The sequence below is a fragment of the Stegostoma tigrinum genome, chromosome 16, assembly GCF_030684315.1.
Source record: "Stegostoma tigrinum isolate sSteTig4 chromosome 16, sSteTig4.hap1, whole genome shotgun sequence".
Classification (NCBI taxonomy): Eukaryota; Metazoa; Chordata; class Chondrichthyes; order Orectolobiformes; family Stegostomatidae; genus Stegostoma; species Stegostoma tigrinum.
Genome location: NC_081369.1, coordinates 4,418,935 through 4,436,356, shown reverse-complemented (window position 1 = coordinate 4,436,356; position 17,422 = coordinate 4,418,935). Strand labels below are relative to the sequence as shown.

The 17,422-nt window shown below is 44.8% G+C and overlaps 1 protein-coding gene across 2 annotated transcripts in view; it reads right to left on the bottom strand.

Annotated features, from left to right (window-relative positions):
• Nucleotides 1-5,633: 5,633 nt before the first annotated feature.
• got2a (glutamic-oxaloacetic transaminase 2a, mitochondrial) overlaps nt 5,634-17,422 on the bottom strand; it is a 39,894-nt gene continuing 28,105 nt past the window's right edge. For both annotated transcript variants that reach the window (XM_048546957.2, XM_048546958.2), the window contains exons 8-10: nt 14,110-14,275; nt 10,775-10,925; nt 5,634-6,865 (exon numbers count right to left, since the gene is read on the bottom strand). In XM_048546957.2, coding sequence (XP_048402914.1) covers nt 6,743-6,865; nt 10,775-10,925; nt 14,110-14,275 — 440 coding nt within the window. In that variant the 3' untranslated portion in view covers nt 5,634-6,742. The remainder of the gene's footprint in view (nt 6,866-10,774; nt 10,926-14,109; nt 14,276-17,422) is intronic.

Sequence of the window (17,422 nt, the reverse complement as noted above, 5' to 3'; positions counted from 1 at the left end):
CACAACCCTCTGTGGGAAGAAGTTGCCCCTTAGTTCCCTTTTAAATCTTTTTCCTCTCACCATAAACCTATGTCCTCTAGTTTTGGGCTCCTCAACCTTGGGGAAATATCCTTGTCTTTTAACCCTATCCATGTCCCTCATGATCTTATAAACCTCCGAAAGATCACCCCTCACCTTCTGATGCTAAGGGAAGAGAGCTCCAGCCTATTCAGCCTCACACAATAGCTCAAATCTCTGACCCCCAGGAACATCTTTGTAAATCTTTCCTGAACCCTTTCAAGTTTCACAACATTCTTCCTATAGCAGGGAAACCAGAATTACACGCAGTATTCCAAAAGTGGCCTAACCAATGTCTCGTGCAGCCGCTACACTCCCTCCCAACTCCTATACTTAAGGCACTGACCAATAAAGGTAAGCATAGCAAATGCTTTCTTCATAATCTGTCTACCTGTAAATCTACTTTCAAAGAACTATGAACCTGCATGCCGAGATCTCTTTGTTTGGTAACACTCACCAGGGCCTTACCATTAAGTGTACAAGTCCTGCCCTGATTTGCCTTGCCAAAATTCAGCACCTCACATTTATCTAAATTAAACTCCATCAGCTACTCCTCGGCCCTTGGCCCATCTGATCGAGATCCACTGTACTCTGAAGTAACCCTCTTTGCTGTCCATCAATTTTGGTGTCATCTACAAACTGACTAACTATACCTCTTTTGTTCACATCCAAATCATTCATATAAATGCGAAAAGCGGTGGACCAGCACCGTTACTGTGCCACATCACTGGTTACAGGTTTCCAAGTTTGAAAAGCAACTCTTCCACCAACAACCTGTTTTCTATCTTCAAGCCAGTTCTGCATCCAAATGGCTAGTCCCCCCTGTATTCCATGTGATCTAACCTTGCTAACCAGTCTACCACGAGGAATCTTGCCAATAGCCTTTCTGAAGTCCATGTAGATCACATTCGCCACTCTGCTGTCATCAATCTTCTACATTACTGCTTCAAAAAACTCAATCAAGTTACTGAGACATGATTTCCCACACACAGAGCGATGTTGACTCTCCCTAATCAGTGTTTACCTTTCCAAATACATGTAAATCTCGTCCCTCAGGATTCCCTCCAACACCTGGCCCACCACTGATGTCAGGCTCAGTGGTCTGTAGCTTCTTGGCTTTTCCTTACCATCTTTCTTGAATCGTGACACCACGTTAGCCAACCTCCAGTGTTCCAGCACCTCATCTGTAGCTATTGATGCTACAAATACCTCAGCAAGTGGCCCAGCAATCACTTCCCTCACTCCCCACAAAGTTCTAGGGTACACCTGATCAGGTCCTGGGGATTTATCCACCTTTATGCGTTTCAGGACATCCAACACCACCTCCTCTGTAATAGACATTTTTCAAGATGTTGCAATTTATTTCCCCTCACTATCTTCCAAGTCCTTCTCCACAGTAAACACTGATGCAAAATACTTGTTTAGTATCTTCCCCAGCTCCTGTGGTTCTGCACAGACATCGCCAGCAGACCGATGGATGGAGTGAAACCGAGGAGATTCAGTACCATGATGGCAGCTACTGGCAATGCAGGCCCAGCGAGATTCTTTACTCCAGGAGACTGCAGATGTCCTGCTACGAGAGATTGAATGATTGCATCCTGTTTCCTGTACAGCATTATATCCTTTGAGCTGGAGCTGCATGTCCATCCCCCTTGCTATGTGTGTGGGAACAGGCAGTGGCTGCTCCTCTTGTTCCTATTAGAATCACCCAAAGTGATACAGTTTCAGCTGCAGCAAAGGGCTGAGAGATTCAGATCGAGGGAAGCAAAGCCCAAGGATCATGACATTGCTTTCATAAAGTTGGAAAGCACCAGTGAAACTGCACTTGTTGCAGAAATCATTTCGGTTAACCAGCCCGTCAGTATCTCTGATCATTGACTCTTGACTGAACACACGCTTTGTTGAGCTGGGGGATTTGTATACCTGACTTACGAAGTGCTCTTCGGCTATGCAGCATGAAAGGGGCGCCCCACTTGTCTCAATATGTCCCTGGAGAAACTGTCTTAACATTCAAGGCTTGTGCAGCTTTGATGGCACAACTCTGATGGGCCCAAGGGAGACACAAAATTGTCAGGATACTGTCATATTTCCTGGAAGCCAGCATTTATCAGGGATTGCCCACACATCTTTTCATGACATGGGTGGCACAGTAGCTCAGGGGTTAGCACTGCTTGTTCACAGCACCAGGAACCCAGGTTCCATTCAACTTGTGGGTGTCTGTCTGTGTGGAGTTTGCACGTTCTCCCCACGTCTGCATGGGATTCCTTCGGGTGCTCTGGTTTCCTCTCAGTCCATAGATGTGCAGGATAGGTGGATTGGCTACACTAAACTGGCCACTGAGTTCAGGGGTGTGCAGGCTGGGTGGATCAGCCAGGGGAAATGCAGCATTCCAGGGTAGAGCATGTGTCTGGGAGGGATGTTCTTTGGAGGGTCAATGCGAACTTGTTGGACTGAATAGCCTGCCCCCACACTGTAGGGATTCTATGGTCAACAAATGACTCAACAGTCTCACTCCCAAACACATTTCACCACAAACACTGGGACAAAATAAAAATGTTTCACTGAAATAAAATGAAGAAACTGCGGAAGCTGGAAATCTGAAACAAAAACGGAAATTGCTGGAGAAAGTCAGGTCTGGCAGCATCTGTGCAGAAAGCAGATTCAGCATTTTGTTTCTTCAAAACTGACAGCCGCTAGGAAAAAAGTTGGAATTATGAAGATGGGGAGGGGAGGAGGAGTGACTTGATAGGTGGAATTGGAGCCTATAAGAGAGGTGATGCTCAGGACAAAAAGCTGATAATGAGGACCATCAGTAAGTGGAAATGGTTGGTTGTGCTTAAGCTGAACAGGGTTCAGAAGAGATTTATGAGGATGTTGCCAGAAATGGAGAGTTTGAGTTATAAGGAGACCTGGATAGGCTGGGGCGTTTTTCATGGAGCATAGGAGGTTGAGAAGTGACCTTACAGAGGTTTATAAAATCATTAGGGGTAGAGATAAGGTCAATAGCAAAGGTCTCCTCCAATAGGGGTGGGGTGTTCAGAAATGGAGGGTATATCTTTAAGGTGGGGCGGAGAAACATTTAGAAAGGACATGAGGGGCAATTTGTTTTTAACACAGAGAGTGGTTTGTGTGTGAAATGAACTTCCAGAGGAAGAGGTGGATGCGGGTACAGTCACAACATTTAAAAGACATTTGGATAATTACTTGCTTAAGAAATGTTTGGAGAGATATGGGCCAAGCGCAGGCAGGTGGGACTAGTTTAGTTTGGGATGATGATGAATGTGGACTGGTTGGACGACCCTAAGGTCTGTTTCGGTGCTGTATGACCGTGTGAAAGCAGCCCGTGTGATGACAGGGTCAGGGATGTGGGGATGGGTAAAGGACATTGAGGATGCCATTCAGGTTCTAAAATTATCAATATTGAGCCCTCAAGGGGGATGGGTCACCCAGTGGAAAATAAGACACAGTTCTTCCAGCTTGTACTGACCTTCGCTGGAGTAGGCATGACACAGATATTGGACAGGGAACACAGTGGTGTTTTGCAAGTGACAGGCAACTGGAAGCTCAGGGGTATTTTCCCAGCTAGAACGTAGGCATTCCACAAAGTCGTGGCTCAGTCTGCATTTCATCAATGTAACAATGTAGACGAGGCCACATTGTGAGCAGCAAACACTGTAGACGAGACTGAGTAAATCACTGCTTCACCTGGAAAGCGTGTCCAGGGAGGAGGCAGGAAGTAAATGGATAGGAGCTACACCATCTACGATTGCTGGGAAGGTGCTGTGGAGAGGTGCTGGGAGGGGAGGAGGGTTTTTACAGGAAGCAGGACATGAGTATGTATAGTCAAGGAAGGTGTTAATGGAGAAGTGGTTCAGCAGGAGAACAAGCTTGGTCAGGCAAAGGAAGCTGGTGACAGATGGGGACGGTGCCAGGCCTTTTTTTGTTCTCCTCCACCTCCACCACCCCCCCCCCCCGCCCAAAGAAGAAGCAGGAGGGCCCTGAGGCCATCTTGATGGGGGACATGTAAAGGGACTGCACATCCATGGTGACGTGGAGGCAGCTGGTGCCCACAAACTGGAAACTCTGAAGATGGAGCAAAGTGTTAGAAGAATCGCGGATGTAAGTGGGAAGAGACTGGGTAAGAAATAAAAAAAATGTCAAGATAGGAAGAGGTGAGTTCTGTGGGGCAGGAGCAGTCAGAATCAAACGGTTCTGGCCGGCCAGTCCTGTTTGGGGATTTTGGGAAGAAGGTAGAAGTGAGCCATGCATGTTTGAGTGAGTATGAGGTTGGAGGCTGTTTGTGGGGTGGGCGAGAGAGGTCACTGGACCAGATGTGGACACAATAACCTGATGACTGATGTTGGGGGTCGTTGTCTGTGAGGGATGATAGGTGGTGTCCGAGAGCTGGTGCTTAGCCTCCAGTGTCGGGGTCAGTCCGCCAGACAACAACAGCACCATCCTAGTTGGCAGGCTTGATGATAGAGTCAGGGTCGGACCTGAAATCACGGAGTGCAGTGCACTCAGAGGGAGACCGGTTCGAATGGGTGAGGAGAGCAGAAAAATTAATGTGACTGATCTCATGTTGACGGTCATCAATAAACAAGGCCAGGCAGAAGATCCAGGTGGAGGGACAGTGTTGGAGGTGCGTTAAGGGGTCTGTGGGATGGGAGGGGACTCTTGTCCAAAGAAATTGTTCAAATAAATAGTTTGTATTCAGCACCACTTCCTGCAAACAGTAGCATTGTGGTCTTGTACTCCAAAAATCCTGGAGTAATCAGTGTCTTAGCAACCTGGAGGCATGAGCTCAAGTCTCTCTGCATCAGATGGGGTTCTTCATTTACCATTAAAAATAAAATGCGGGAGAAACTTGCTGCATCTGTAGAGAGAAAAACAGAGTTACTGTTTCAAGTCTAACCCAAAGTCTGAAGAAAACTCACACTGGACTCGAAACATTAACTGTTACTCTGCACAGATGCTGCCAGACCCCCTGTTGAGTTTTTCCAGCACTTGGTGGATACTTCAGATTTCCAGCATTCACAGATGCTTTTATAATTTCAATGTAATTTTGCTGTAAAGTGTGAACATCGGATGACGCTCCTAGGGTTGAATAAAATTCTGACATTCACTGTCCAAAGGCACACGATAGTTCAGTGCTCAAAAGATGTTGAAATTTGATTTGCACCCACCTCAATGGGCTGCTCAATCTAATAAGCCCTAACAATCCTGCAGGCTTGCAGAAGTGACTTCAATGAGCTGGAGTCTCTGACTGAAATGTAGTCTTGTGCACTTTAGAGTGGAGCGTCTGCTCGAAGCATCCTCTTATTAAGAACAAGGAAGTTGGTCCTTTTGTTGCTCTGGGAATGAAGGCATGTTGGGAACAAATGGCGTTGTAGCCAACATCAGCCATCGGTGGTCACCTCCAGCTCTTACTTCTGACGTTTTGTTGTCCTGTTCTGTTCTGTTGGTCGTAGTTCAGGAGTGTAACACCCTGACTTTGACCTTCATTACTATTCACAACATTCAAACCATCAGCATCAGGAGTTACAATGGCACAGAAAAGAATGCAGGGAGAGAACTTAATGGGTACTGATCGTTAAAGGAACCATTTTATTGAGTCACAAGTACAGGTTTGTAAGAGCCTAGATTTGAAACAGAATTTTACAATTTGCAGCAAATCTGAGCTTACCACCACAGCCGTGTACCTTCTGGCTAGAACAGCCTTGGATCTTTAGGTACTGCGCTGCCTTTTTGCAAGAATGGGGGTCAAACATTTTCATTTTTTGAAACTGGAAACGGTGAACGCAATACTTAACCCAACCAATCCCACCCCGACCCGCTAACTACAATCACTGAACCACACACTACTAAACCAGTTCTGCCATGATACGAGTCGGTTGCAGTTCCAGACTACAACCTTCACTGAGCATGATCACACGATTTCCAGGTCAGCCCTTATGACAACTTAAATGCTCCTTTCTGACCAAACACTGACCGAAAACAATTCAAGAACAAATGTGAAGCCAAACAACCAGCCTCAAAGCTAAGACCCTTGCATCTACTTAACATGGGAGGGTGACTGACGTGACATTGATAAAACCATTATGGAGTAAGAAAGCTGCAGGATGGCAGTGCTGACTGCTGACAGCAAGGAAGCTTGCAAAATGTGAAATGTGGGCATAACCAACAGTATCGGTATGGGTCAAATGCAAACAGATGGGTGACCGATTCATTTTGAGGGGTGGGGAAAAGAAATCAGGCAAGATTAGAAAAGGGGAATTTGCACAGGGGCTTGGTGTAGACCAGTTGCAAAGGGAAATTTTAATCATGTCAGCTATACAAGCCAGAGTCTTTGAGGAAGAGTAGGCAGCAGATACCATACTCAGCCACAGCTAATTTACAAAGCAGACCTGAAAACTCTCATCTTCAGTGGATCCATAGGGAATTTAGAGCTGCAGTCACCAAAGGAGTTGATATCTCAGTGGACCAGCCCTATATTCTCCAATAAACTCCACAAGGCACTGGAAGGCTGTGTTTCCTCCCAGCCTCACTCTGGACCTTTCTATAATGAACATCCAGCAGATAGTAACAGTATCTGACTGCTAAACTTTGAACAGAATACTCCTGGTTCTGGCTGTGGTTGAAAGCTGAATTTCCTGCCCTCGGGTCTTCCCCATTCTCTGGTGTTTTATTTGGAGACTTGGTGCATGGCATGTGCAAGGTACTCCACGTTGCCAGAGCTGACCCCAGCCATAGAGATTCGACCATCCTTGGTCATATAAATGGAGAATTCTTTCGTTAGGCGCTCCACCTGTCACAAAGCACAGAATAAACTCCATTAGAGCCCACTCCGCTGAGTAATAGAAAATAAGCAATTTTAGAATATAGAAAATAAGTAATTTTAGGACCTAAACTCCCCCACATCCCAGGCCCCCAACCCACACACCAGGCCTTGTTACCACACAGCCTGCCACTACACACTCCCTGTTGTTAGTCACTAACAGTTCCCATTAACAACTACTCACCCTCCCAGCCTGATTGTTAGCAACTACTTTGTCTGTCCAACTTTGTCTCTCTTTGGGCTCTATCCTATCGTTTACTCCCTACCCCACCCACCTCCTTATTTTTCTGCATATAACCTGACATTTTCCCAGCCACCACCAGTTCTGAGGAAGGGTCACCGGACCCAAAATGTTTTCTCCTCCGCAGATGCTGCCAGACCTGCTGAGCTGTTCCAACAACTTTGTTTTTGTAATAGAAAACAAACAGGGGATTTCAAGTACATTTCTCCAAATGAATACGGTCCTGGTTCAAAACATTAAGTACACCAGACAGTGCCAGCATTTTGTTACAGACCAGACCAGACTCTCTCAAAATATTTTAAGAAGATAGCCTTGACCCTAATCTTTTCTTATTTTCAAGATGGATGCAAAGTGCCTTGTTCCAGAGGCAATGCAACTGGTTAAACTACCCAATGTGAAGCAAAACAATTTATTTAGACATGATAGTTAAAATAAAAACAAAAAGGAGGAGGAATTTAGAATAACAATTATTGAAAACTAAACAGAATGATAGATACAGTGCCCATTATCAATCAACTGTTCCATGTAGTGACATCCCATAAACACACCCCTCGGCAAAAGGTAAATTCAGATGTAGATTATTTTCGGCAGTTCTCCAATTCAGGAGGAAGAAACATCAAGAGAAAATTCAGACAGTGGAGCTGCCAACAGGCATTTATTGAAGCTTCCAACTCTTTTGAGACCCCAAACAGCTTCTCATGAACAAACTAAGTAGAAAGCCTGATCTGTGAGAGCTTGCCTCACCCAGGATGCTTATATTGTTCCAACTTTCAAAAAACAAAAACTCCAAAGGCACTCACAGAGATAATAAGAACTGCAGATGCTGCAGTCAGATATAAATTTAGGCTGACATGGTGGCGCATGGTGGGTCAGCATTAGCACTGTTGCCTCATAGCACCAGGGACCCAGGTTTAATTCCAGCCTCAGGTGAGCGTCTGTGTGGAGTTTACACATTCTCCCCATGTCTGTGTGGGTTTCCTCCCACAGTCCAAAGACATGCAGACTAGGTGAACCGGCCATGCTAAATTGCCCATAGTGTTCAAGGAAGTGTAGATTAGGTGGGTTGCAGGGGGATGGGTTTGGTGGGATGCTCTGAGGGTCGGTGTGGACTTGTTGGGCCAAAGGGCCTGTACCACATTGTGGGGGTTCTATGATTTCTAAACACAGTCTGGAGCTGGACGAACACAGCAGGTCAGGCAGCATCAGAAGAGAAGGAAAGTTGATGTTTCGGGTTGGGACTCATCATGTTGGTTACTTAAATCATCTTCAAGTAACCAGTTTGGCACTTTTGCCTTAAAACCTCTTTTAAAGATTATTTTTGTCCTGATTTTTTTTGACTAGGCAGCATGATCACATTTAAGGGTTTCCCCACAGTGACAGTCAATCAAATGTTCCTTATGCCACCTTACAACTAATAGAGTGCACAGTGAAAAGATCATGGCAAAAACCTTTAATTATCTTGATGAAATTCACCTCTCAGCCTTCTAAATTCAAGAAGTGAACATAGGAGCAGAATGAGGCCATTTGGCCCCTTGAACCAGTACTGCCATTCAATGAGATCTTGGCTGCTCTGTGGCCCAACTGCATATACCTGCCTTTGGGAAATAGCCCTTTGCTTAATGAAGCATGTATCTAAGATTTAAGTTTAAGATTAAGATTAACAACTGACCTAGCATCCAGTGCCATTTGTGTTGAGTTTGAGACAAATTTTGCAGACAGTGTGAATGTTCCTGCAATCTGCAAAAACTAGAAAGGGAACTGGTGCTAGGATTAAGGACTGGGCCTTGTAAAGTATTCCGGAAGTGAGGAGTTATGGCAGGAGGAGTGGGTTGTGGTAGGGTAGGGTTTGTTGTTGTTCATAGGTAAAGGACTGTGGTCCACTAGGATTGACTTGCAGAGCATTGAGGAAGACTGGGTAAAGAGTGGGGGATTTATTGAGTCTTGCAGCTTAGTTGGGAGTAGGAGACCTCAGGAAAATGAACATAATTGCCTCTTGTACACTTTGCCTGTTAGGCAGCACACTCCGACTGCATTCCCAATTGTCAGCCTTGTTCCTGGATAATCTACAGTCCCCTTTCACATTCACATATTCCTGCTCTCACATTGCAGGCGTATGGGCGGCATGGCGGCTTAGTAGTTAGCACTACAGCCTCACAGCGCCAGGGACTCGAGTTTGATTCCACCCTCAGGCGACTGTCTGTGTGGAGTCTGTACGTTCTCCCCTAACCCTATCGCAGGTTTCCTTCTTCAGTCCAAAGATGTGGAAATTAAGGTGGACTGGCCATGCTAAATTGCTCCTAGTGTCTAGGGATGTAGAAATGTAGGGTTTCAGGGATAGGGTAAGGGGTGGGTTTGGGTGGGATACTCTTCAGAGGGTCAGTGTGTCCTTCATGGGCCAAATGGCGGAACCCAAGTTCTACGTCAAATTGTAGGAAATACTGATGACAGGAAAGCAAAGAGATGGGTTACCTGGAAAGAAACTCATGTTGCAGTAATTAAATTCTGTAAGCATTAAGTGAATGTTCACAGGCACTGATTATACAGTTCTCATTGCAGTCGTTAATAAATTTACATTAGTGTTTCTGTCTTCCTGAACTGAAGCTTTGAATATCTTTCAGAAACGGTAACATACACATCAAGTCAAGTTGATGCACAGAATACATCTGGAATTTCTGCAGTGAATCCAGAGTCCAAGCAGTCAACCCATGCTCAAGAATCTGGCGTCACCTCTGTCCAGATACATCAGTATAAGCCAGTTTAAGGCCAAGTTTTAAGTCCAGAGACACAAGAGGCAATTTACACAATCTCACAGAAATAAAGTGGCAGCTGACTTTTGTTTCAGAAAGCATCAAGAGATTTGACTGATTCAAGAACCTGACAACGAAATATTCACAAAGAGTCAGGATTTCAAAGATAAATATTTACATATGCTTTTACAAGATTAAATACCGACGAAAATGTGCCTCAAAATGGTAATACTTGAGTTGAGATCTGCAGACAGGCAGCGTAAGACACAGGTAAGTTGTTAGAGGTTGCAGTATTGTTGTCTACGTATGTACTCAGCCTACTGAATTGGCCAAGCACATTGCATGTGATTATAAAATTTATCTTGGAGCAATAAATGTTAACTGTAACCCAAGAGCAGAAGTAAAGCCCTTCTGATATTCCGCAGATTGCAATAACTAGAATTCTGATCTCTCTATCTCCTGATGCTTTTCTGGGAGTTCCGAAGTAGATAGGGACAATCTCTTGATCAAAATATGTAACTGAATAATAGCACACACATGAATAATTTTATGCTGATCTGGGGTGATGCCACTACTCCAGATCTCAGTCCTAAGAATGTTTGTACTAAGCTCGATTTACACTGTTAATTGTCATGACTCCAGTTAAAAGGAGATAGTCACTATTTCCCTTCAATTTGGTATAATCTCCAGCTCCCTTGTCTAATTGACCACGCCCCCCCCATGTCCATGGTTGAAGGAATGGCCCCAAGCTGTATCCCCTGTTGAGAACGTTCACCTTCTTTCTGCCATCACTGTTCCACAGCCCCAAGGCAATGCATGATCAACTCTACAGCTGACCTACTGAGATGGTTAAAGATCATTCCTCTGACCCAAGGGCTAAGTTTGAATTACCTGCTCGGGCTTGAGCCCCGAGAAGCAGAACATTCCGATCTGGTCGGTGACATGCTGCCAGTTGTGGATTGAGCCTTCCTTCTTCAAGTTTGATACCAGCTGTTCTCTCATACTGATGATGCGGTTTGCCATCCCCTTCACCTCTTCCAGCCTGTGCAGGAGGAAAGACAGAGGGCAGATCATTCTCTACACCAGGCTCCCTTCTGTTACTCTACAGACATTATATGATTGGTTTTAAAATGTGCGCATCAGGACAACGGATGCCAGTTCTGGAGAATGAAATGCTTTTGCTTCGGGCATTGTTTGTTGAGAGAGAGGCACTTCTAGCTAAAGACTGGACTTGGTGTGTAGCTCCCACAATATTCTCTCAACACCTTCTCTTAGTTTGAAACTTCAATCCAAAAACAAATGAGGATAGGTGCGTGTTATGGACATTGACTACACGGGCTCAGTTGAAGTGTGGCCTCGTATGACCAGTTGGCTAAAAACAAAAGTCATTTGACTTGTTTTTGTATTGTTTCAGACGAAAGGGAAGAATCCAAATTGTCTAGACGTTAGTCCAATCTCAGTTCCTGCTACAATGTCCAAAGATAGGTGCATTGGCCATGCTAAATTGCCTTTCGTGCCTAGGGATGTGCAGGCTAGGTGGGTTAGCCACGGGAAATGCAGGGTTACAGGGATAGGGTAGGGAGATGTGTTTGGGTGGGACACTCTTCGGAGGGTCGATATGGATTTGATAGGCCAAATGGCCTGCTTCCACACTCTGGATTCTACGAATGTGACGTCATACACTTTGGCCGGAACAGCAGAGGAGCTAGATATTATCTAAATGGAGAAAATCTGCAGGAAGCTGTAGCACAGTGAAGTTTGGGAGTCTTCATCCATGAATCACGAACATTAGCGTCCAAGTTCAACAAGTAATAGGGAAGGCAAAGGGAACAGTTTATTTCAAATGGAATGGAGTACGAAAGTAAGGAAGTGTTACTAAAACTATATAAGGTACCAGTCAGAATGCAGCTGGAATACTGTGAACAGTTTTGGACCACTTATCTAAGGTCAGATAGACTGCATTTGAAGGTAGTTCAGAGAAGGTTCACTAAGTTGATACTGGGTAGAGAGGGACTTCCTTTTGAGGAAAGGTTCAGTAGGTTGGTCCTGTGCTCACTGGAGTTTAGAAGAATTATAGGTGACCTTATTGAAACTCTGAAATTTCTTAGGGAGCTTGACAGAGTAGATGAAGAGAAGTGGTTTTCCCTTGTGGGAGATTCTAGGACCAAGGGGCAGCATCAAGTTGGAATAAGGGGTTGCACACTTAAGGCAGAGATGAGGAGGAATTTCCACTGTCAGAGGGCAATGAACCTGTGGAATTCTTTACCACAGGAGGTGGTTGAGGCTAGGTCATTCATTAAGAATATTCAAAGTTCAGACAGGCAGATTTTTAATCATTTAGGGAATCAAGGCATTGTGGGGAAAGACAAGGAAGTGGAGTTGAGGATTATCAGATCAGTCATGACCTCACTGAATGATGGAGAAGGCCCACTGGATGAATGGCCTACCTTTGCTCTTATGTCCTATGAGCTCATTAGCTGCACACAGCGTAAGTTCCAAACCAAGGCATGCATGTTTAACAGCAGCATTGGGGAGCAGGAAAGTAGCTTAATTGAATTGCTGGTGAGCTTGCAAGGAATGGTGCTCGGTCACATGAATGAAATATTGCAGCAACACAGGGGAGCGAGTCTACCCAGCTGAATAGAAGCCCAGTAGAGAGTTGTGAAAAATTCCTTGAAGCAGCAAAGTACCATGTCCTGGCAGTGAATGCCAATTATCAAAACTTTGTCCTCTTACTAAATCCTCATTCACCTGTCAACTGTAGAGATATTCGGCAGAATTTCTGCGTCAGAGCATTTCTAAGTTTAAGATTACGGGAATTTGTAAAACACCTCAGTAAATTTATTAGTTACGATTTTTAAATAGGCCAAGCTGAGGACTGAGAACAAGCTCCTAGTTTCGCTACGTTGTTGGCAGCACCCTGGGGGAAAATTGCCCGGAGCAGACGACATCTCTTTTGTAAGAGTGACCCAGTCAGTTCCATTTTAAAGCGCTCTTCTGGAAAAAGCCTGGGCTACACCTAATGTGAAATACAGGGGATGTCTGATGCAGCCAATGCCTCACTCAAGAAGAGAACGGTGGGAAGGATTTGGCTTCAGGTACGTGATCTGTCAACCTTTCTCCAGGGTGACAACGTGATGGGGAGTATGAGTAGGCCTGAGCAGGAAAGGCAGGGATCACAGCAGAGTTCCCTCCAAATCCAGCCAATGGCACAGCCCCCAAAGACAGCCCGCCCTAATGCAGCTCAAGTGACCGAACTCAATTCCACCACTTTGACATGGCTTAGCTACTGTAATTTTGACATTTCTATGCACAGTAAGATCCCACAGAGGGTAATGACAATAACCAGATAATCTGCTTTGTGATACTGGCTGAGGGATAAATACTGGCCAGCAAAGAATTCCTCAGTGATACAGTGTAATGGGATGACTCCAGCAGTTGATGTGGCCTCACTTTCATTCCTCACAGGGACAGGTTTGAACGGCCTTAAACATCACTCTGTTTCTCCCTCCACAAATGTTGTTGCTCCTACATCTGGCACTTTTTGTTTTATGTCCCCGTTTAAGCCTCCATGCCTCCTCCATCGTTCAATCAAGTCATGGAAAATCTACACCTATATCCACTTTTGCCCTATATACTTTCAAAACTTTGACCAACAAAATATCCTATCACACATAGATTTAAAAATAACACCGGTCTAGAGTCAATTGTCATCCGTGGAAGCAACTTTTTTTTAACATGTGGAGGTTTCTCTGAATTTCAGTCCTGAAAGGTCTGTCTCTACTTTACAAGCTGTGTCCCTTGGTACTACATTCCTCAGACAGTGAAGCTAGTCTGCCTATCATACCCTTTGAGCTTGGTTCAAGCCACATCCCCATTTTCAAAATTGTGGGCATACAATCCTGGTTTATGCAATCTCCTGTGATTATTCATCCTGAGTTAGTGTCATCACTGCTGGTAATTTAAAAGTTGCAGCCTGATAGAATGCCCTCTTAACAGTGCAGCACTCCCTGCACAGCATGTAGTGATGCCTGATTTGGGTTCAGGCTCAAAGGTCCAGGGCTCCACCCACTAAGCCATAGCAGAAGGGCAATCAGGTCTTTGCGCTTAATCAGCTGAACCATTGCTCCATCTCAGGATTTCTTTTTAAGACAAGGAGAGGTGGTGGTTTCTTCGAATAAAGCAGCAGGCCTGGAAGATGCTCATGGTCTTTGAGACAGACTCACCATTCTTTTCGAAGCTCTGGTGTGTTCATGATGGCAGTAGCGATACGGGCTCCATTTATCGGTGGGTTTGAATACATGGGCCGGATCAGGATCTTCAGCTGTGACTCCACCCTCTTTGCTTCATCGGGATCGCTGCAGATTACTGTAAATCCACCGACACGCTCACCTGGAAGTGTGAGAGCCCCATTAACCCTCTGCAGTTCAACACCGAGTCAGAGTCATAGAGGTATACAATGTGGAAACAGACCCTTCGGTTCAACACATTTGTGCCGGCCAGATATCCTAAATTAATCTAGTCCCATTTTCCAGCATTTGGGCTGTATCCCTCTAAACTCAACCTATTCATGGACCCATCCAGATGCCTTTTAAATGTTGTAATCGTACCAGACTCCAATGCTTCTCTTGGCAGCTCATGTCATAGAATCACCTCTGCGTGAAAATGTCACCCCTCTGGTCCCTTTTAAATCTTTCCCCTCTCATCTTAAACCTACGCTCTCTAGTTTTGGATTCCCCTCCCCTGTGAAAACGACATTGGCTATCCAGGCCCCTCATGATTTTATGAACTTCCGTAAGGTCACCCCTCTGATGCTCCTAGGAAAATTGCCGCAGTCTGTTCAGCCTCTCCCTATAGCTTAAACCCTTAAAACGACAAAACGGCAGCTGAAGCCCTTGAAATCTATTTAACAGTTCAGCATTAATGTCAAAGAGAGGTCAAGAGCTTCATTCCTAGTTATCTACTTGAAGCTACTGCTTCTAAAAGGAGTGTTCTCAAGCTAGGATCACTCTCTGTGCGTACTGGCAGGGCTCCAGGCTGCTATCCTTCATGCATGAACTTGTTCAAGGAACACTGCGGGGTAGCAAACATGGGCTGGGGGATAGTTACAGTAGAGCCTTTACTGAGCTAACATTTACATAGCACACAATGATGAGAAGCACCTATGACTGCTATTGGTTTAAATTTCCCCTCCGAGTCTAGGGACTCTGATGTAAATGTGACCCTCAGTCCCACAACATACATTGAGCAGATCACTAACGATGACTGACGTTAACTGGAAAGTTCACTGGGTGAGCATTAGATCAGCACAGGATCTGTGGTAACCATGCCCTTAAGTTGCAGACTCCCCTGCATGTTCCTTGAACAAGCCTCATGCATGAAGGAAAGTCACTTAGAGTACAATGCCAGCTTGAAAACAGCCTTTCACTGCAGTGAGGCATATACTAAACACAGGCACAGCAACAAAGATTCAGAAAATCATACAGTGCAGAAAGGGCCCTTTGCCCCATGGAGCCTGCACCAACATAACTAGCACGAAAGGCATGCTAATCGCACATTCTTTACTTGTCCCATATCCTTGAATGCTACGATATTTGAAGTGCTCATCCAAAATGTTTCCAGCCCCCACTTACCTTCCCAGGCAGTGCATTCCAGATTCCCACCATCGGCTGAGTAAGAACATTTTTGCCCAAATCCCCTCTGAATCTGCTGTCTCTTATCCTAAACTTTGTGACTGACCCCACAACCAAGGGAACAGCTGCTCTCTATTCATCCTGTCCATACCCCTCATAATTGTACATACCTCAGTCACATTGCCCCCCACCCCCTCAGTTTTTCACTGCTCTAAAGAAAACAATCCAAGCCTATCTAGTCTCTCCTTACAGCCCAATTTGTCCATCCCAGGCAACATCCTGCTGAACCTCCTCTGTACCCCCTCCTGTGTTATCACATCCTCCCTGTAATGAGGTGACCAGAACATAGAACATTACAGCGCAGTACAGGCCCTTCGGCCCTCGATGTTGCGCCAATCTGTGAAACCAATCTGAAGCCCATCTAACCTACACTATTCCATTATCATCCATATGTTTATCCAATGGCCATTTAAATGCCCTTAAAGTTGGCGCGTCTACTACTGTTGCAGGCAGGGCATTCCATGCCCTTACTATTCTCTGAGTAAAGAACCTACCTCTGACATCTGTCCTATATCTATCACCCCTCAATTTAAAGCTATGTCCCCTCATGCTAGCCATCTCCATCTGAGGAAAAAGGCTCTCACTGTCCACCAGAACAGTGCACAGTACTCCAGCTGGACCTGACCAACACTTTGTACAACTCCAACATTACCTCCTTGCTCTTATACTCTATCCCCACCACTGACCCACATGCCTTCTTATCTATCCTATTCACATGCTCTGTCCATTTCAGGGATATGTGAATAATTACCCCAAGATCCCTTTGTTCCACTAAGCTAACCAGTGTCTTGCCATTCATTAAATACTCCCTCATCTTGTTTCTTCTTCCAAAGTGCATCACCTCACACTTACAGAGGAACATTTCAGAAGGCACAGTATCCATCATATTCACTTCCACACATTTCCCAGTGTTTGGATATGAGAATACCAGGGAAGTTAAGGGCAGAATCAAACTGAAAGTACAAACATGTGCTACAGCAAAGGTTAACAGTACACCAGAGGATTTGGAAAGTTTTAAAAAATAAAAGTCAAACAAAAAAAAAAATGAAGAGACACAAGATAAACTCTGAGGGTAAACTTGCAAGTAATATCAGCAAGAGCTTCTTTAAATATATATAAAGGAAGAGAGGAGTCAAACTGAACACAGACCCCTTAGAGAACAAGGGTGGGGGAAATAATAATGGAGAACCAGGCTGAGGAGTTGAATAAATACTTTGCATCAGACTTCACAGTAGAACATATTAAATGCATTTCAGAATTACTAAGTAATCATGGGGCAGAAGGAGATGAGGAAATAAACACAATATCTATCGCTAAAGACCAATAAGTCCCTTGGACCTGATGGGATGCATTTGAGGACATTCAGAGCAATCTGAGGAGGTCCCAGAGGACTGCAAAACCACAATGCAGCAATTTTAAATGGGAAGACCTCAAAAACTGGTAACTATGGGTCACTTGGTTTAACGTCTGCTACTGGGAAAATGTTGGAGTGCTTTATAAAAGATGCAGTGGCAGAGTGCTCAGAAACACATAACACGGTCAAGCAGAGTCAGTGGGGCGCAAAGAAGAAGAAATCATGGCTCCCCCAGATTTAATAGAAGTCTTTGAGGAGGTAACTAACAGGAGAGAGAAAGTGGAAGCAGTGAAGGTAATATATTTGGATTTTCAGAAGGCTTTTGATAAGGTATCACACATTAGGCCACTTCATAAGATAGAATTCTTTTGATAAGGTAACAAGACAAAGGGAGACAAGTAGATAAAACCTGGATTTTCTAAAGGCAGCCGATTAGGTACCGTACATAAGGTTAAGAGCCCGTGCTGTTAGTATAACACGGACAGTGGGATA